We start from the raw sequence: 22217 nt of genomic DNA on the forward strand, positions 1-22217 counted from the left end.
AGAACAGCGGGCTGTGGGTCTGATTAGCAGGCCCACAGCCTCATGAAGTCATAAACCAGTGAAGCAAAAAGCAAAACTTTGGGGTGACCATAGGATAGCAGACCCTACTCTCCTACAATATGATATATATTGCTTTGTCTGAGACATTGTTTTACCCGTCTAAAGAAATTGCGTAAAGAAATGTTTCTTAACAAAATTAATTAGCAAGCATATAGCTAATCTTGCTCCCAAATGTCACTATAAAATCTCATTACATGACCAAATAAATCCCTTGAAGGCACATTTACCGATTCCCCAGATTTAAAAAGAGCTCCTCATTATAAACTTGACAGCACTGTTGAGATTATAAAATATTAGGCTACCATGGAGCTTTTCATACATGTTTAAACAACCAACCAAAACATAGAACGATGGAGAGTGCATTCTATCACCATTTGCTATGCCCCTTCTCCTGTCTATCTTCGCTTTGTGTTGGAGGAAATCACCCCACACAATCACACATTAGAGGGCTGGCCGAGGTGCAACTTTAATTGTAATAAAACCTTTTGGGCAATATTCAGGAGTATCTCACTACCTTCTGTCAAACTTCTCTCCATGCCCCCATTTGCTAGAAAGTGAGCCGTTACTAAGAAACGTCAGTTAGCATTTTAGAAATTGGTCATGTAAATTATGCATTTAAAAAGGAGATTAAGGCGGTAGCCATAGTTTGTTATGCATCTCTGATATAGTCAAATTTTCAGTTTTAGGTTTCAAATAAAACTATGTAAGTGATATTCCAGTGCCAAGAAAAATGATGTATTTTTACTTTTAAGCCATTGTAAATTATTTTAAGTAATTTAGCTTTAGGGGTCACTTAGGGCCAGATGTAGGTAAAAAACATTTACCGATTTTAAAATACCGAATTGTACCGATTCGGTATTTCAAAATCGGTAAATGGTATGTAGGTCTCAACATCTGGATTCGTTACCGAATCCTTAACAATTCTTTAATTACCGATTCGGTAAATACCGAATCGGTAATACCCATTCATTCCTATGGGCTTTGAAGCCCATAGGAATGATTAGGCATTACCGATTCGGTATTTACCGAATCGGTAATTAAAGAATTCACAAGGGTGCAGTGGGTGTCACTTTGACACCCTCTGGCACCCCCAAAACAGGCACAGGTGCCATGTGGCAGGCATACCTGCCCTAAGGGCAGGTCTGCCTGTCACATGACATAGGTGTGCATGCACACATGTGCATGCACACCGGAATCTGTATTTTACCATGAAGTTGGATTTCATGGTAAAATACCGATTCGTTAAGGCCTTTGGAACTCAGAAGAGTCCCACCTACATACGGAATTTACAGAATCGGTAAAATTACCGATTCGGTATTTTACCGAATCGGTAATTTTACCGATTCTGTAAATGTAGATTTACCTACATGTGGCCTTGGATTTAGGCCCCTACATACCGATTGGCCATTTACCGATCGGAAACGGCCGAAATCGGCCGTAACCGGTCGGTAAATGGCCTGAAACGGCCACCTACATCGGGCCCTTAGTCTTATGACGTCTTCGATGTGCACAGCCTATGTGTGACATCTCGTGTCATCTTCTGCCCTGCTGTGACGGTGGCTGCAGCATTTATCATGCTAGAGTAGTGTTTCATCATTGAAGTGCTCAATTAGAAGGGATGACATGGTAAAAACAGTCCTTGTGTCTCAACAGTGACACAGTGACCTGTTGCCATGATTGGATATTGGCATATGTTACGGCACCATTGAGAATAGAAGACACCTCCTACTGCCCTTCTGTAGTTCTAGATGAGAAAGAGAAAGCTTGGTGGAGTTTGGTAAATGAGCTACTAGAGTACAGTTATCCTTGCGACATATTTATCAACCGTAATATTGGTTTAATAGTTAAAAACATTAGGAAACATTAAAAGGTTTGCAGAATGTGTCTTCAGTAGAAAGTCTTCTAGACTGCAGAGACCAAATAAGCTGCTTTAGAGTAGCTACAAACTAATGCAATAAGTTGTTAGTGCCCGGAGTATCACGTATCACGTACATTTCTACACTGGAAGGGCAAGACTTTGTTTGCATCATCAACTTGCAATGTTCTTGAAGAATGCCTAAAAAGTATAGTCCTTATACAAGTCCACTTGTTCTACACCTCTCAGCAAAAAAAGGACAATTCACTGCATTCAAAGGCTTTGGAAGCTCAGGCAACGGAGAGACTGACTTCTAACCTGACATGCTCATTCAAAAGATGTGGAAGACATCCTACAGGGAGCTCTCCACTTTACCTTTCCATTGATCAAGAGTTTACGTTAGTGGGAGGATTCTTTCCGTTTTTTTTAAAAGTGTGATCTTCCATCTCCTCAGACCTATGAGTTAGGGAGGTAATATTGAAAGATCACTCTTAGAACTCTCCAGCTAAACCCAGTCTTCCCCCGGAAAACAAAATAATTTGCTCCAAAGCTGAAACCGCTTGTATAACTAAGGATGTTTATAGTTAAAGCAACTAGTAAGAACACCTTCCTCTGGACATAGCTCTCTTCTGTAGCAGGTGTTCTCATTTGACTGTCTCTTGTGTATTCTATCATACTAAGAATGAAAGGAAATAGATTAGACATGAGAATATACAGTAGGGTCTGTAGGTTACAGGCAAACTTTAGAAACCCCTTATTAGTCTTCAATGAGTGATCAAAAGATTCAGAAACAATAAGTTCAGTCATAGTATTTTCAGTCCATAGATCAGTTTAGCTCTTCCTTCACAGCATATTAAGTCTCTACCAAGAAATACATCCAATTTCAAACAAGGCCTCCTTATAAGTTTGAGTTTTCAGTTTGGTGGAACACATAAACAATCAAAAGTAATAACAAGGTAAACAAGAGGGTTGGAGGAAAGGTCTCAATTCCCAATGCAGCAGTTCAGTTAGTAACATAGTTATTGAACTAGTTTTTCTAGTGTGTAATTCTCAGTTCCAGAAATATTACCTGAGACCTGATTAAAAAGAAAAAATTAGAAAAGGATGTATTCTCGTACCAACATTTAGATTAATTGAAAAGGGCACTAAATAACATGGTCTCCAATCCTCTACAAAATGTTATTGAACAAGGACTCTGAACTCCAGGAAGCAGATCTGGAAAAGCACTCCTGGTTGGTGAATGGCAGCAAGGCGTGCATTGCTTTGGAAGGCAAGAGGGTGTTTTTTCCACTTTACTTTCGCAATTGATTCCGGTAAACAACTAGATCACTGACTTGTATAGTCCTTCAAAATGGTGGAGAGCGCTAAAGGAGAAATTTAGAAGGCCTTTCACTTTGTTATTTCTTGTATTAATTCAAATTGCATTGAAATGGAGTAACTCCTCCAGTCCTATAATGTCAAATGATGGAATGCCCAAAGGTGTTTGAGATTTCATCAGCCATTTCCGATTAAGGTAATAGTCTCAGTTATCATTTAGATCCATATTAATCCCAACTTCCCTAATGCCATGACTCTGCATTTCAGACCGAAAAAACGGTAGACACTCGATGGGCATCAGGCATATGCTAGGCCTATATGACCTGAACTTGTGGACACTTTTCTTACATCCTATCTCTGTGGCAAATTCTGGAGCTTTTGTATAATAAAGACTGTTAGTCATATGTAAGCCTCCAAGATGTATTGTTTCATATTCCATCAAGGAAGATCATCGACTATTGCTTGACATAAACAGTTGCCCTTTCTAAATATGTGCTTGTAAGTCAGCTCCAATTCTGTTTCAAGGGTATGCCCAAACATTCTCACAGTATTAGGCTTACTTTTTCATCTATGCCCCTACCCTCTGTGACTTTGATAGGAGCACAATCTCCAGCGGAATTGGCAAACTATCTTTTGTTGTTGGGACACATTCTTTTTGACTTGTTAGATTTCACCATAAACATCAAGTCTCAACTCGCTCTCCTTCAAGGTCTAAAGTTTGTAGGGTTTCTTTCTGCCATGTGTTTTACAGGCATTTGGGTCCCTTGACCTCTTGTATGCATGTGAATCCTCTAGCCAATGTAGCAACATCTGGCTCTTCCTTGGTTTCAGCTGCACCGGCTACTGCAAAACTACATTCTGATATCAATGAAAATGTTTGTTTTTCTTCTGTGGATTTAGAAATCAAACCTCCTCACGGGTCATTCCTTTCTACTACTTATCTGACCCATCTCTGTATAGTTGGGGAGCTTACTCCCAGGACCTCTGGACTCTCAGATTATGGTCAGCCCAAGAAAAGAAGCCCAAGTATAATTTAAAGCTGTTGTTCAGGGTTTAAAGTAATTTTTCCTCTTTTACAGTTAAGTTGTCCAATCGTTTAAAGACAATACAGTAGTCCTGTTCTCTGGAAACAAAAGTGCAGACATTAATCTGGCTCCCTGAGCTTAATAGCTGGCCAGATCTGCTATTGGAGCTCCAAAACCTTTTTGAGTGGTTTCATCTGGAAGGAAGACCTACCCAAGCACTGCCAATGTCATAACCATTGATTGATCACTTAGCTCACCTTCAGGAAGTGGAATATATTCCAATAGGCCTATGTGTATTATATCTGGTTGAAAGAAAGGGTTCCCTTGGAAAGGCCCAACATCCGATATTAGCTAGGAAAATTCCTCTGAGCCACTCTTTCAATTCCCCTTATGCATAGTAATTTTCGTTAAGTCAGTAATGACACAACTTCATACTTTCCAAGACCGATTAGTCTGGGTTTTTGCGCTCTCAGTAACCCATTGTTTGAACTTCCACAGGGCCTGGGTCTTCTATTTCAGCAGTAGTGAGTGTTTCTCCATTCTACCTGACCATACGAGCCCGATTACTGAGAAACTCAATTACGCTCTTCTGGACTTGTCAGAAACTCACATTACAATCAAGGTGCAGTCACAAAAGGTTGTATTGGAATAAGCAAATGGCTTTACAGTTAGGCTATTGATTATCAACCTAACCCTCCACAGATTCTTATGTCTTAACATTCATGGCACATCTAGCTAGTTCCTCCCAAACATCCTTGGCAAATCTCATGTCCTGTCGCTGTCATTTCTATTTGTGTTTAATTTGCCGTTTTGCCAAAATAGCACACTTTGTAGTATTGATTTAATTCCATCTTGGATTGTCTGTTCCCGTAGACTGCCTTATTAGAAAATCAATCTGAAGACTGGTTTGGGCTTCTGGGGTGTCTCCGTATTGCATTCAATCACCCATGTAATACTGTATACTATTTTTCCAACTGTTAATGGCATATGCTCAATGTGCCTTTTTATATACTATGTTTCAGTTAATTGGTCTTGCAAAATGCTTTTTTGTGTAAATTTGGTATTGTTGATAGTTTTTTACCTTTCCTGTAACACTGAATGTATTACCTGTTTCTTCATAAAGCAGTATTACCCAATACCATCATACAAGAGAATTGAATTTGCTGATTGGTGAAGACAAAGGAAGTGCTCAGTGCCTGACTAGGGGGAAACATATAAAAAATGCTATATAACCAAAGCCGTGAAAGGAAGCGCTTTTATGTAACAAACAGCAAAAGGATTGATTATTATATTCATAAACCATTTAGAGGGATCCTGCAATTTCAGTTGTACTCATTTACACCCTGAACTGCATATCACTTCTTGTGTGATGTATGATGTCCTTTTCCTTTCTTTGCAGGGTGATGGATGACCAGATTTCAGCAGATCTCCCAGATGAGGTAAGGACCACCAGTTGATCGTTCTCCCAGTTATGCCCCTTTCCATCCCAACACCTACGATGACTAAGAACTGCGCAATCAAATCGACTGCTTTCTTTTATTTTTCTCATAGGCGATGCTGTCAGAACAGGAGATTGACAATGCATTCAAGGCTCTTTTCAGGCAGTTGGCTGGTGCGGTAAGTGAAGGCTGCTTCATACTGGGAAGTTGCTTTGATCATGGGCTGAGGGTGGTGTCCAAATTTATCTTTCCTGAGGAATCATCCCCCCTCTGTGTTCCAATCAAGACTGAAGAACAGATGAGGAATCTTGATCCCTGGCTGGTTCCAGGCACAGTGAAGGGATGAGCAGTAGACCCAGACTTTGGGATATTAACCATTCAGTTGCAGTACTGGAACCCACTCACAAGTCTACAGCAACACATCTATCTTAGCATGCAGGAAGCAACATCCCTGCCACTTTAATACAGCTGAACTACATACAAACCGTCAAGGAACCTCAGTTTTGAGCTGCAGAATCTCTGCTCTTCCAGTCATATCATAAGTTCTGATGTCTTCTTCTGTGACTTAGTTGAGACCAGCTCTCTTGTATTGCAGCCTACTCTCAAATATTACTATACTTGAGTATGAGCTCAGCCATGATCTGCAGAACTGAACAATGCGAATGCTGGCTAAGTAACGTAGGATTAGAACATGACCCCAAGTACAGCCTTCACCCTAGTTCTGACTCACATGGCCCACAAAGTCTCCATATTTACCCTAATGCTGGTTTCTCAACGTGTGCCCTTTATTTTTGTCATTTGTTTCTTTTTCTTTTCCTGTGCAGGACATGGAAGTCAGCGGGAAGGAGCTTCAAACCATTCTTAACAAGATTGTAGGGAAACGTAAGTGGCGATCTCTTACTGGAGGATGAAGCTATGATGTCTAACCTTACTGGCTGTGGATTAGACCCTGTCCATGATTATGAATCCATCATCTTTGACACTGGTTTGCCCAGGGGATCATCACCCCTTGCAGTACACCTTTTGCTTTTAGTTTCATCCAAGACTAATGGCTGCGACTTTTTATTTTTTTATTACAGACCAAGACCTCCGAACAAAAGGCTTTAGTATGGAGGCATGCCGAAGCATGGTCAACCTCATGGATGTATCCTTCCTTAAGACTTCCCTGACCCTGTGCTGACAGCAATGCCTAAATCTCCACCTATTCTCTGCTCTTGCATACAATAATTATGATTAAAAAAAGGTAAATGGAAGAGCTAGAACCGTAGACTAATGAGTTTGCCTGAAGAACAAGTGCAAGGGATATGTCATGAATTAAAGCAAGGGAAGAACTTAGAGTAATGCAATTAACAGAAAGTATTTGAAACATTACCCTTTCGACCAGCCTTCCTCATATTCCCATTAATATTCTAGAAAAACGAACCAGGATAATTGAACATTGAATTCTTTGATTTTAATAATCACACCATGACCCCCCTAATCATTTTCAAAAATAGACAGTGAAGCCCATGTAGCTACACCTACAAATCACTACTGTGGAGGTGCCTGGACTTTCTGCCAAAAAGGCTGGCATTCCTCTGGTTGTTCTGCCCTGAACTCCAAAAAGTGAAGGAAATCCGGTAGTCTTACAGACCAGAGTAATCAGAGACATAATCCATTTGATAAGGGTTTCCATTAACGGTTTGACTCTCTTTTTGGCTCGCCCAAAGTTCACAAACAGGGAGGGTGAACCCCTGAAACCTGACACACTCTCCAGACAACAGAAGACTGCTCTTCTCCATCTAGTGAATGTAGAGTCCTTTCCACTGAATCCGTAAGAGGAAAAACACTGGGAGAACAATCTCCTGATCCCTGTGGAATGCAGAGTTTACGCTGGACACAAAGGAGGGACCTAGGAATAATTGAGTCATTTGAAACCCTAAAAACAGGGTGTTTATAAGACAAGGTGATGTAAAGGCCATAAGTCCCGCCTCCATCTTGAGCAGGCCGAGGTTCCAATTTCTGTATATTTGCAGAATCATCAACATGTCTGCCTTTGTGGGAACCTTTATGCCTAATGAAATGCCGTCTTAGAGAAAGGGCAGAATTTGAACAAAATCTGCCTTCTGCTGAAGTAAACCTTTTTATCCACACCATTTACTGATAGTACAAAGGAGAAGCAAACCGATCCATTTTCAGATGCGTCCACCTTTGTCCTATCTGATGAAAAGATAAGAGGGCTTAGGAGGATGTAATGAAGGGCTCACCCTGCTCAGCTTGTCTGTATTTGATAACCCCTGAATGAGAATGGCCAAGATTGATATTACAGTTTTCCTTGCCCAGTCGAATATCTTATGTGATATTTTGGACCAAGAAACCAATCTCATTTCTCCCTGTCTCATTAAATATGGCTTTGTCATATAGTCTTTCCTGACTAATACCACCTTGCCCTTCAATAGGTTAGAGAACTGAGAAAGAGTGCTAAGTGACTGGCTTCCAACACGGCCCTTTGAAACGGAGATCACAGGCCCTAATTCTGATAAGAATCTATACATGCACTCTTTCTCATGTACTGGCATCTGGCGGATTAAATGAGGTATAGTTGATAAAAGAATACTTAGGAGATTCTGAGAGTTCAGTCACCAATGTAGTTACTAGGGTACGGTCTACATCAAAACCTGGATCGAAAGGTACTGAGAGTTGGAATACCAGTGGGCTATGATGTACTTCATCACTTTGATGATGTGAAATTTAATCCAAGGCACCAGAATAAAGTTGCAGCTAAGTCCTGTCCACCTGTAATTAGTCTGCTGCTGAACTTCTGAAGTTCGCATAAATAGGGATGTATCAATAGGTATCTTGGAGGCTGATAGTAGCTCCCATGGAGCTCATGGGAGTGATAATTCTAATGTGACCATTCTTTTTTTTATTTTATTTCCTTATTAGTTTTAACAACAATGCAATTGTGAAAACATATGCACCTTTAACAGCCATAAAGATGTGGTTAAGATTCACAATCATTACATTAACATCACTGATAGATATGTAGTACTTGCAATGCAAGGGTGAAAAATGGAGGGGGAGGGGTCAGTAGTTCGGTGTAGGTCTTGTCCACTTAATTGGGTGTATTGGGGACCTGGGGGCCGACCCTTTCTAAATGTTCAGCACCATTCCGGGAGTCGGGATTTAGACAAGTTAGCAACTGAATATCATACTTAGTAACAGCAAATTAATTTGACACTTTTTTGACTGTCTGTCCCTCTATGAGTGTGTCTGCAATTGTGAGAACCCACGTGGGGTGGGGCGTTGTCAACATGCCCTTGCCACCTTTGTTAAGTTGGATTCAGAGGAAATTTTCTTGGTGGTGTTTGAAATCCATGCCATTGCCACCTTTGTTAAGTTGGATTCAGAGGAGATTTTCTTGGTGGTGTTTGAAATCCATGCCAGGATAGATACACTGCCCAGAATTTGTGGCACCTTTGGTCTCTCCTCACAGTGCCCCTTTACCAACCATTGCCATTGCATGGGCCACTGCAATTGTGCCGCTGCATAGTATAGTCCATAACTGGGGGCTCCCAGTCCCCCTCCTAGCGTTGGGCTCTGTAGTGCCACTCGTTTTCTACCATTACCGCCAGATGAGGCTCGTTAGGAGACCATGAAGTGTCTTGAAGTATCGGTTGAGGAACACCAGCAGTGCAGTTTAGAGGTATAGAGGCCTTGGCAGTATTACCATCTTTCCTATCGCCACTCGACCCATTGGGGAGGTAATACGGTCCAAAATGATAGTGAACTTTTGATCGAGGCCAGCACCCTTCCCAGATTGCCCCCAGTAAGGTCGTCGGTCGTGTGGTATATACATGCACTTCCAGGTATTTAAAAGTGTTGAGTCACCATGCCAGTCTGGTAGGTGAAACTGCACTCTACACTGATTGGTAGTCAATCCCAAAGGGTAAAGACAAGATCTAGCCCAGTTGCTTTTGAGGCCCAATATTTCCCTGAATGTCTGATAGTTCCACGAGCCTTGGGAGGGGTTCATGTACATTTTGGAGGTAAGTCAGGGCATCATCTGCATATAGAGATATCCCATGCCATCTGCCAGGTGCTTGCATTCCCCTGTATAACACTTTTGTGTGCAGCAGCCTACCAGGTGTTCGATGGCCAGCGCGAGGGTCAGTGGGGGAGGGGGCAGCCCTGTCAAGTTTTTCTTCCTATATCAAAGCGATCTGATACGATCTGCCCCATTTTGACCCTGGCCACTGGGTGACTGTATAGTGTTCATATCTAGCTGAGAAATATCAGGCCCTTGCCCATTCTCTTGAATACTGTCAGGTGATAGGACCAAATAAGAGTATTTAGTGCCTTTTCAATATCGAGAGCCTCTGCTAGGCAGGTTGGGGTTGCCGCCTTGTGTTTGCCTAGGATGTTCAGCAATCAACTGATATGGAGAAAGGTGCTCCTGTCTGGTATAAATCCATTTTGTTCTGATGGACCAACAATCCCACAATTAGTCGCGTTTGTTCAACAGTATTTTCCCCAATATGTTATATTCAAGGTTAATCGTACTCTCCTTTAGCTATAATAAGGCTCTTGATTTGTAAACCTTCTTTCTCTATTGGAAATCTTGTCTTACTGCTTCTCCTTAACTGCGTGGTTCCAGAAAGATGGAAATGGGAAGCTCGGATTGGTGGAATTTAATATCTTATGGAACAAAATCAAGAACTATCTTGTAAGTCTCCCTTCCTTCCTTTGTCACTTTTTAAAATAAACTTTACAGTGTGCAGCAATGTTAAAAGGTTGCCTTACTCTAAGGGACAAGTACTGTAGAAGAAAATGCCAATTTGGTGATGTCCTAGGGCGGCTTCTAGCCACTGTGGCAGCCCAAGTTGCAGATGTTTCTGTCTGCAACAATCCTTAAAAAGGAGTCTATCCATCTCTAAATGGTAAACCGCGTAGCCAAACCCATCTCCATTGGCATTTGTATGGGGATTGTTTTTTGTTTTTTAAAGTTTTACTTTTTAAGGTAATTTTCATAAATAAAGTATACTAATAATATTTGGATTATTTTTGGAGATTCCTATGTTGATTCAGAGTTTTCTATTTCAGCTAACTACTAGATCTGTTTCACCTACTTGTGGGGAGTACCTGCAGTCTTAGCAGCTGTATTTTATGTAACACTTTAAATGTAGTATTAATAACTAATTTCAGAATGTATCATCTTCAGAGAGATATGAATATTTAGCTCAAGAAGATGGGAACATTGTTACCCAGCCCCAGCTTTAAGTTGTGGGGTATTTATTTTGGAGAATCGTTGTGGTATATTGACAATTTGTATGTAGATGTGCATGATTGTAATCCTTTTTTGGAAGAATGACACTGTTTATTAAAGTTTCCAGTGAAACCCCATCCCACTCACCCCATTTATCTCAAAGGCTTTTACTTCTGTGCCTCTCTTCTTTGCAGACCATCTTTCGTAAGTTTGATGTGGACAAGTCTGGGAGCATGAGCGCTTATGAAATGAGGCTGGCCATTGAATTTGCAGGTGAGTTTGTGTTATCTAATGACCGCTTTTTGATTTGGGTGGTTGTTTGATGGGACACTGATACCTTTTTACTTTCAGTATGTCTCGTTGTGACTTCACCAAGTGAAGTTGTGTAATGGCTTTCTATTTTAAAGCTTGTTCTGCAACCTTTCCTCACTTTTTCATCCCCACCACTTTTGCAAAGATCAATGGTGGGACCAAGCCTTATTGTAGAAAGACCTGTCACATTGGTGTGGGACTTAGTGTGGTGTGATTGAACTAGAAGAGGCATGCCATTGGTTATTCCACAGAAACTAGATTAATGTAACGCACTGCGTGGTTATTCCATGGAAAAAGACGAAGGTAACAGTGTGTTTTATATGGAGTCATTGGAGTTTGAATATTGGACTATTGCATAGACTTGCCTCCCCTATAAAATATAAATAAACTATGTAAAGGACACATTAGAGAATGTCAAACTGTACAGCACTTTAAATCTGTCTCATAAATGTTATCAAATAATGTTGCAACTTGGATCAAGGCATTTGCTATAGTTTATCAGACTACGTGGTGCTTTCAGAACAGTTTCTTTGCGTGATTGTTGGCTTGTGAATCTGCTGTGCCTAAAGGTTTAATAGATTCATTGTTCAAGGATATTACATTAATAATGTATGTTCTGGATGACATTCTGATATATGAAAGCACTGCAAATGAACCCAACATGTGGTAGTGACAGTTTTTAAAGGTAAGCGGTGTGAATATACAGAAATACAAGGTCAGTAGCATCACCTACCAGGCTGAAGAGGGTATTAGACCAAGAAGGGGGTTGGTGGAGGAGTCAGGAAAGGCTGAATTCGTAAAAGGCAAAGATCAACTGAGTCTCATAAAATAGAATATGAAAACCCTTAGAAGATATTTCGGAACTAATTTAACAGAACAAGCTGTAAACTGAACACCATTTGTAATATTATTTGGAGGACTGGGGTAAAAATAACAAATGCTCCCTTTCATGTAAAATGTAAGGCTATGTTGATTGTGAATGCAAGCAAGCCTTTATTGTTTGGGAACAGTATTGCCACAAGAGTAAAAGGATTTAGCAATTGCTGTACTGCATAAGCATCAATGGCTCTTTTTTCAATATGGCACATTTTGAAGACTTATGAGGAATTCGCATTAAGTTAAAATCACATCATGAATCCCTGGTGAACTTGTAGCCAATGAATTTTCAGTGCAGGATTCCTCTAAGACCTAGTGATTACAAAATATAGTTTTTGGTTATTTGTACTAGAAGAAAAATGTGGTAACTGATCTGTTTGTGTGGAATGCCTGTCAAGGGCGAGGAAGGAGATGAGCATTTTGATCGAATAGTTCTCAGTAGGTTGGGAGGACAGAAGGGCGATACCCCTAATGTCTGTGAGGCAGAAGCTCATATAGTATAAAGACAGCACACCACACAAGAGTCCTATGGGATGCAGTTATCTGAAGCGAAACTTAAATACGTGATATATGTACCCTTGATTGGATGAGGAACTTGGCCGAATTGTCGAGCATGTGTGAAGAGTGACAGGCGGTGTGCAAGTACAGCGCATCACTGTTGAGTCCTGTGCAGGTATCCATTCCTTTGTTTCTCTACATCTCATTCCACCTCAGCGGGGCTGATCCCTGACTGTAGTGTTACATTTTCAGATCCCTAATAAGTGGGCCTAAAAGCTGAAAACATCTGAGGTTCAAATGAAAATAGAAAAGTACCCATTGGTCACACCACCACCCAGCTCCGCCCGTCTTCCTCATTCCTTCAGAAGTAGTTCCAACATTTCAGATTTTCCTCAAGAGCCTGACATTGGGGTGAAAGTGAATAAATTATGTCACGCTGTCACTGAAGTGTTTTTTGGTTTTCTCTTTTTTACAGGTTTCAAACTGAACAACAACCTGCACCAGCTTATCATCACTCGCTATGCAGAGCCGGATCTGGCTGTTGACTTTGACAACTTTGTCTGCTGCCTAGTGCGACTTGAAACCATGTTCAGTGAGTGTCCTCGGACTCTGTGTTTAGAGTGATGAAGGGGCGTCATGAGTTTTGCTTGTTTTAATTTAGCCAGTCAGAGGACAGAAGCCAAGAGTTGCAAGAGACAGAACCCTTCTCTCAGCACTAAAGGGTAATCCCTTTAAAAAGAGGGAAGGATTTGAAAGGGTGCAAAACTGAACCCCACCACTGTGGTCCCTAGATAGGATACTTCTGCTAGGCCTAGGATTGAATGGGCATGCGGGGTGAATGTCAGCCCTAGAAGGTGATTGGTTTACAAAGCTGCAATGCTTAAGTGTTGTGGGAGCGTGAGCTCCCTCAAGTCAATATGGTGATTTCTTCCCCAGGGCATTTAAAGTCATTTTAGCTTGAAATCATTTAAGAAGCCAATCGTGTAAATTAATGCAAGACTCCTACTGCCATGCATGTCATTTCAACAAAATATTAGAGTTTCTGGAAATTGTGTTAGACACCCACTGATATCTGATCACATCACATCACATTATGCTTTCCATACCTCTAACGAGGCCTAACAGGCTTTAGTATTCGTTGAAAATGTTGTATAAATAACCCCTCAACAGCCTTCAATTTGGTGCTGATGGCTTGAGGATGGCCAAAGAGCGAAACATTGGAAAGTAAGAGTAGCGTGCAATGTTTACTTTCCATTCCTGCTACTTCCTTCATGACTTCTGAGTCCAGGTATGTCATGGCCACTGCCACGGGTACCAAGAGGCAAGTGAGAAGTAGCAGCTGTACTTTCTTGATACCCCAATTGACATCCATGGCTGTTGTCTTGACTTGTAGCCTGGAGCGGACCTGGAATCTAATCTAAACAACTTACTCATGGACACTGATAACAAACACTCTTTCTTTCGCCCTACAGGATTCTTCCAGGGAATGGATACACAGAAAGAAGGAAGGGTCAACTTTGACCTCTTTAAGGTAAAGTAATTCATTGCTTACAGAGTGGCTCATGGGGAATGGTATCTTTGTACCTTGCTTCATTTATTTGATCATTTTTATTCATTTTTGTTTTTTGTCCTCTGCAGTGGTTACAGATGACCATGTTTGCTTAGAGACGAAGTCATAGTGCCGGCTGTACCTACATGTTTACCACTGACCAGCTTTGTGTGCCCGATGCATCCCCCAGTGCCTCTCAGATGAGGAGTGGCGAAGCTTGCTCTATATATAGCACTTTTTACTAGTCCTTCGCTCCCTGTGGACAACCAGCCTTCACCCTACCCCTCTGGCCTGGGGTGCTTCAAATATACGTTTCTCACCGTCACTTTTGGATAATGGATCATAACTACGTCCCTGTTTATCCACACCCTCATGATGAGCTTCTGCAAGCACGAAGCACGAACATGGACTTAAGCCAGCGTACGCCATTACTTCATCTCATTAGGCCACAGCAGCCTTGCACATGTGCCTTTGGGGGTAACCGTGCCTGCCTTGCAATATACCTCGTGGCTTTGGGGCTGCCAAATAAGAAGCTGTGTGGATAGATAATCAATGCATGGAATAAACAACTTTAAATAAACATCATGAGATGTGCCATTCCGACAGCGTCCTAAGCATTACATCCACTCCTTTACTTGTTTTTGTCTCATTGTTTTAAAAAGAGCGAGTCCACTCCCTCTAAATAATTCATGATTAGTTTGATATGAGTTATCCACCATGATTGCGAATAAGTTATTGATGGTGTATTTTACCTACAGTTTTAACATAAATCACTGTCAGATGTGCATATAAAAACAGTTTCTGCAGTTATACTGATGCATGTCTTGTTGTGGCACGAATTGCCACAATCTTTGTTTTTCGTTTTTGGTCAAGACCAGTCTTGTTTTATTTGTCCTTTCTATCAGGTAATGTACCCACTCGCTCACAAAAAGTATTTAACGAGAGATGGTGTCTTTGAGACTTTTAACTAGCTACCTTACTGCGTGCAGACCATCCCAGGTATGGGCCACCTGTGTACGGCTTTCTTAGAATTCCAGCCTCATTTCCTGCTCCTGCAGAAACAAGCCTTAAAAATGTGTCATTTGCTTACACTCACCTTTGATAGAAGTGGATAAATACTCCCATAATTCATTGAGAGGAAAGACTACATGCCCACTGTCTTCTATTTTCAGCATTTTCTGAATTTGCTCTTACAAATATGATTTAGTAGAAGTGCCATATTGAGTTTTCTAAAACCATCTAATTTGTGAAATGCAACTACAACCCCCCCCCCTCCTGACACAGCAAGTCTCTCTTAACTGCTCCAACCTCCACCAAGGACTATCATGTGCCTTTTCAGTGCCTTATGGAACGTAATTGACCTGAACAGACTAAGACTAGGTATTAACCAATTCGGTTTGATCAGAAGAATGCTTCCAAGTGAGAAAAGCCAAATACACATTGTGTGGGGTGTTCTCACTGGCAGTGTAATAGAAATCTTGTTTGTCTCAAATTCTCTAGAAACCAATTACTTTTTCTATTTATATGTGCCTCTATTGTTATGCAACACACACCTGTTTGTTTGTGTGGGAGGCAGTGTTTAATTTGTGCCCGTGGTTGTAGGGTACGGGCACCAACACTTATTTTTGGGGACAGGACTTCTTTTCCCTCATCCCACTTTGACAGAAAACAAGAGAAAGCGAGAAAGAAAATGAAAAGCAGCGCCAAATGGAGAAAGTAGGGATGAAAAAGCATCTGCTGGAGTGAGATAAAGAACTAGGAAGTGTAGGGTGATGGAAGAAAGAGGCATGATTTTTAATCCGAATTATTTCTGAATAACAACAATGGTTCCCCATGGGAATTTTCCAAGCGTACAATTCTAAAGCAAAGACCAGAATGTATTATTCATCTGTAAGACATTGAGCCATATTTAATTACTGTCGAGATCTAACATTGGTGCACTTGGCAGCATGACATGTTGAGCCCAGTGGAGATTGCTGAACGGATTTGGAGATGTTGAGGTGTGAATTCTATTTGTCGGTTCTTGGACACATAGTGATAGGAAAGGGTCCCAGTAACATGGAAGTAATACTCACACAATAGAAAATGTAATCAAACAAAAAACAACTTGATCCACAATGTTTAATTCACACTGTGGAAGCATATTGAATATACCATGATTCAAGGCAATTAATAATTTCTTGTAGTGCCCCAAAGTAGTAAAAGGAAGGGGAGGGTGTGATAGTGTAAGGAGGTAGTGAAAAAGGAAAGGGAAGTTTAGATACTGGTGTAATCAGCAAATATAACGATTATTTGATATGTTACATAAAACTGTACACAAAATCAGGACCGTTTAGGTTCATATAACTTATTCAGGCAAGGATCATACTCCACATAGTTCATAAATGAGAGCAATCTGGAATGGAGTTGATATGGGTAGACTGGTAGTTGTCGACGTTTCGACCCTTATATATGCAGACAGTGATATTCTTGCTGTAGGGTCTTCATCAGGACAGGGGGCGTGGGACACATAACCTAGTTAATAAAAGGATATGGTTTTTAGAGTAGGGTAGATTATCCCTATGCATTAGTTTAAACAAGGAGCACATCAGCACATATATGAATTGGCAAATTCCCGCCCAATTTAATTAGGGCTAAGAATGGGAAAACAAGACTTGGCGTGCACACGTCACAACTATTAAAGTCAGATTGGCATTTTAGCGTAAAAATACTCAGGCTAAAGACGGGGCAAAATCAACATTGCATTTATTAATTAATTTATTTAAATCCCTAAGGTAAAAAGCGGTTGGTAATAGGCTGGCCGTCATCAGTGGATATGGACAACGTAGTTATATGAGACATTATTCAGGAGATTCAAAATTGCTAAGGTCATAACCTAATGGGCTCGAACTTAATTTGCAACTGATCATACATCAAGTTTCGAACTTACCACAACAGTGGTATAGTCGGGACCCGATGTCATCGGTGTCACGGTCGGTCTAGTCAATCTGTGGGTTAGAAAGGAGGGGACGATGTAATCGTAATGAGATACAGTAAGTAACCCGGACGATCGGGCGGAAACAGATGACTCACCATATTGTCGGGTTTCAGTTTGTTATAAATGCCTGTCGTAGTCCAGAATTTAGGCGATGCTGATGCCAATTCTGTGAAATAAAGTGGTAAATGGCTGTTGTGGGAATCATATCTCATTGGCAGATAACACATTTTCATTTCGCACACAGGAGAGGCACTCACCCGATCGCCGTATTTAAAACACGTCCGACGGGATTGGGGTTGGTTGGTGGATGGCTTCGGAACACACTCAGGATGCGTCTAAAAACCAAAAGACGTTTAAGGACATGGCTCGTACAGCCTGGGGATTGACTTTGACTAACGGGCATCAGGGTTAGGAAATTCCAATATTACTCACCAAGTACGGAATGAATCTCGTGCTGATCGCTGCTCAACATCGCAATGGCGAAGTCGGGTTCCGGATTGGTGATATCACCAAGGGAACGGGATCACGTGGTCTACTCGGGCCGTATCGGCATGGTAGAAAGACTATTAAGGGTTGCTTGGTTACCGTTTGTCAACCATAGACTCAGACCGTGTCAACATAGTAGATAGACTGCTAAGGAACAGCGCTAGTCATGATGAAAGGACTGTCCGCCTTGCTGGGTGTCCTACACTCTGAATCACACCTGGTAGGAACGTATAGTCAGTAATTGTTAATAAATAATATAGGATCTGAACCTTGGTGGAATAATAGGTCAGCATTGTAATATACATTCAATATATAGCAAGCGTTGCTGAGCACTAAATACCTTGAACACCCTCCCCTTCCTTTTACTACTTTGGGGCACTACAAGAAATTATTAATTGCCTTGAATCATGGTATATTCAATATGCTTCCACAGTGTGAATTAAACATTGTGGATCAAGTTGTTTTTTGTTTGATTACATTTTCTATTGTGTGAGTATTACTTCCATGTTACTGGGACCCTTTCCTATCACTAATTGTCCACCCAGGTCCCCGTGACTCTAACTGGGTATAACCCCCTTATCTATATGGTTCTTGGACACAAGCCTGAACGGAAGCAAGAATTGCGAATAGATCATTCATGATCCTATGAACGGATTTGGAACGAAGAAATAGGATCATACATAATTTGTTTGTGACCGTGAGTCTGCTTCTTCTATTCTGTCCTGATGAAGACCCTTGTTTAAGTAGCAAAAAGGGTTGAAAAGTCGATGTGTTACAATGTTGACTACCAAAGTGTGTAGTTCCCAAAATGTACTTTAATTTTGATTAGCTGAGTTTGAAACATGTTATACTACTTGCTCAAAATTGTGAATGGATTATCCTTTGTAATTCAGCACCAGCAAACTCATTTTCACTATTCTCACTAATCGCTTTACACTGTGCCGGTTTTGGAGCACCTGTTCAATGTTTTACGGAGGGAACCATTTTTGTTATGTAATGTTCCAGGTTCTCGGGAACACCGGGTCTCCCCATAACATTTTTAGTATTATCAAAATTAGGCAGCCCTGGTATTGGGCAATCCTGGCGTTTGGCAGTCATGGCTGAGACCTCCAAAGTAAAATGTCCGGTCCCTGCACTTGTGTTTTTCTTTTTCCAATCAAGCACTTATGGTAGGCTTTCAGCTCATGTGCAGGAGGCCAAGTGAGACAAAAGTCTCCTCGACTGACTTCTTAGTGCCTTTCCTTACCTGCCTCTGAAGTATCACATCTACGCTTTGACAACATTCTGTATTTAAAATTTGGTTGGTGCGAATGGGAGCGGGTCAGAAAGGGGTGGCTAACATGCCGCCATGGTTAATTTGGGATATGGTGCTGAAGTAAGGTGAACCCATGTTATGACGCCATTATGACGACTCCTACTCCTGTGCAGCTTATAACAGACAGGGCTCAATGAAGGGGGCCATACATAACATAAAATTGTAAACATGTAACCTTGAATAGTAGGGATTTTCCCACCTTAGGGTTCTCAGTGACATAGACAACTTGAGCTTCACTCTGAATATCTACTTGATGTTACTCCGAATCACTTAGTGAAAAGTATCCCCATTATTTACTGTTGGCTATCTATAACCCTACATTTTACAGATAGGTAGTACATTTAGAACAATACCCTTTCTTCAGCACACTAAGACCCATCACTTAATTGGAAACAAAGTATGAAATGTAACCAATTTCTCAGGAGTGCCTGAGACACTGCTGAGTTTCAAAGAAAACGAGTTAAAATTATTTATTAAAAATAATTATCATGTCCCCTCTGCTTTACTCATTACCTCTCGCTGCGGAGGCAAAGAATTACTGTATGGGCCAATACAATTATGCGATTTTGCAGCTGTGGCTTTTTTCGCATAATTATGAATTTGCTGAATTTGCCACATAATCATCTGGTGCATAATCTAACAAAAAAAATTTTAACGGCGCAAAAGTTACTAGAAGTGTGGCGACATATGATTGCGTGCAGTGGAAGGCCATTTACAAAGGTTAACTGGTCATCTTTCATTTGCTTTTTTAAAATTTAGTTATTAAACTGACACGAATGAGATGAAATCTTTGCAAAGACAGGATTACTATGCAAAAGAAATTAGCGGCTTTATGCTGCATAGTTTCTCTTCTTGCAGCGTAATTTAGTCGACCCTGCTGCATGATTTCGTGCTCTCCAGTGACCCTGATTACAGTTTATATGAGCAGAGGGACCTAAGAAACAAAGGGCCACATGTACAAAGTATTATTGCAGTCATAAGCGACCAATCTGGCCGTTTCTGACTGCAAAAATGCTTTTACGTTTGTAAAAAACACAAATTGCGATTTTGTAACATGTTACTGAATCACAATTTATGTTTGTGATTAGTTATTTAGAAAGGACTTGTTTAGGGTGTCCTTCTAAATACCAAATCTCAATCAGATGTATGTATGTTTTGCGACCGATTTATGGTTGCAAAACATGCATATTTTATTGACTCCTTCAGGAGGTGGTAACCCATTTGGAATTTGGAAATAGGAAGGGGTCCCCAGGGGACCCATTCCCCTTTGAGAATGGAAAACAAATATTTTTTAAGAACAGGCAATGGTCCCATGCTACCTGCTCTTACAAAATGAAACTGCTAAGTTTTTTTTTCTTCTTTTTAAATGCATCCTGTTGTCCTTTGAGGGAAACGGGCTATATTTAAAAAAAAAAAAAAAGATTGGTTTATTGAAAAGCAATCATAGACATGGTGACCTGCTGACCTCTGCAGGCCTCCATCCCTGAGATGGCTGCGATTCCTAATGGTTAGCAAATTGCGACCTCCCTCATTAAAGTGCATGTGGTAGGTCTATTGTCGACCCACTAGGAATCACTAATGAAACTCTCAAGAGTTTCATACATTAGGAATACAGATTTCCTATTTGCGATTCGGAGAGAATACCAATTAGGAAATCATAATTCCTAATGTTAGTATATCAGGCCCAAGTGTTTTGCTTTTGTAGCAGGAAGTGTGAAGCTCTTTTGCCCATCAGAAATTGGACGATCCAGGAGAGTACTCCATATCATGCCTGCTGACCCATCAGAGCACCTCAAAGAATTGGCCAAAGATGCTTGAGATGGCATAACACATCAGATCAGTCACCGTTATCTAACCTTCATTACTTATTTGCTCCTAAGCCTTTAATACACCATTTAATGCCCCCAAAATCTAGTGCACATCCCTCAGCAATTTTATAAGTAACAACTATGGTTGTGTGGGGGTGAGGTCAGGAGTCATTCCCCCGAAATATAGTGCCCACGGTGATGCACTATGCTAAGTAATACTGTATAGTGAAGGGCACCATCTGAAATTTCAGTCTTGTATAATAGCACTGCTCGTGTTGTAATCCTTGTTCTTTTTTCCCCGCTAGGCATTGTCCTTGATTGTTTATTTCCACTTACTGTAACCTGTATTAATATAAGGTATCATCTGATGCAGTGTGCATAGGTGCTTTCGCATGAACTCGCTTGCCTGTGGTGACGGCGGTGTGCACCTGCACCGTGTTTGGAGTAGCACATCCTGGGTATATGCTTCTTTTATATTATGGAACATTTTTAAAAATAAACGAAAGAAAAACACTGATATCTACATGCTTCCTGATTTCTGTGTGGGCACATGTGGTCGCTGCTGTGTCTGTGGTTACTCATGTCTTTGTAGTGACATGTAGTAGCAGATTTCCTTGCTCTGCAAAAGTGTCCTAGATAATTATTTGTCTGTGGAGGGACATGTGCAGCATGCCTCTAATGCAGGTTCAATACTTCTTCATTCTCCTGCCGACTAGTTTGGATTGTATGATACAATTTACTTTTGCTAATTATTTACATTTCTGAAAATAATTGAATGACACATTACCACATCACCCTCAATCCACAATGGACATAGCCTTCATCTAACATTATTTTTCACTGCATTGGGTCTAAAAGTGTATACCTGTGCTTCAAGTTTAACCATTTACAGATGACACAGAAAATATATTCGACACGTCAACCTCAATTAAAAATCAGAACACCATCAGGACTGATTGCCTCCATCCAACAGGTAGTGAAAGCAGGTCTTTGATAATTGAGTCTACGGGTTGGCGGACATTGGTCAACCCGGAATATTCCCTTGAAGTTTTAAGTTTTATCCCACTTGCAACAAAATCTAGCGCTGGAACGACGTACAACAGTCTACTCTCCTCACTGCAACACCTTTTTCAGTGGTATTGGAGTAGTCTGTTGTTATCGGGCTTACCTTTGTGGACAATGCCACTTACCAAGACCACAGTACCATTGCTTTGCAATTGGAAAACCAAGGTTCGAGGCATATGAGCTGCAGATCGTACACTTAGCATTAGATCGCCACCTGGTGTTGGGCTCGGATGATTGCTTGTTGTCTTTTTGGAGGAGTCTTTGTAGTCACGATATAAGTGACTCCTCCCTTGGACAATACTGCGCATGGGCATTGGCTCCATCCTTAGATTGTTTTTTTCCGCCACTGGGTTCGGATGAAAGTTTCTCCGCTCCGGCTAGAAACACTTT

At 41.0% G+C, this 22217-nt stretch overlaps 1 protein-coding gene across 1 annotated transcript in view; it reads left to right on the forward strand.

The window, feature by feature from the left end:
* CAPN1 (calpain 1) overlaps positions 1–21275 on the forward strand; it is a 356218-nt gene extending 334943 nt beyond the window's left edge. Inside the window, exons 14-23 of the mRNA XM_086938029.1 lie at positions 5657–5696; positions 5809–5874; positions 6521–6578; positions 6776–6840; positions 10333–10401; positions 11136–11214; positions 13103–13219; positions 14100–14158; positions 14266–16210; positions 18242–21275. Coding sequence (XP_086794155.1) covers positions 5657–5696; positions 5809–5874; positions 6521–6578; positions 6776–6840; positions 10333–10401; positions 11136–11214; positions 13103–13219; positions 14100–14158; positions 14266–14292 — 580 coding nt within the window. The 3' untranslated portion in view covers positions 14293–16210; positions 18242–21275. The remainder of the gene's footprint in view (positions 1–5656; positions 5697–5808; positions 5875–6520; positions 6579–6775; positions 6841–10332; positions 10402–11135; positions 11215–13102; positions 13220–14099; positions 14159–14265; positions 16211–18241) is intronic.
* Positions 21276–22217: the final 942 nt, after the last annotated feature.

Source organism: Lissotriton vulgaris, chromosome 9, assembly GCF_964263255.1.
Source record: "Lissotriton vulgaris chromosome 9, aLisVul1.2, whole genome shotgun sequence".
NCBI classification, from domain to species: domain Eukaryota; kingdom Metazoa; phylum Chordata; class Amphibia; order Caudata; family Salamandridae; genus Lissotriton; species Lissotriton vulgaris.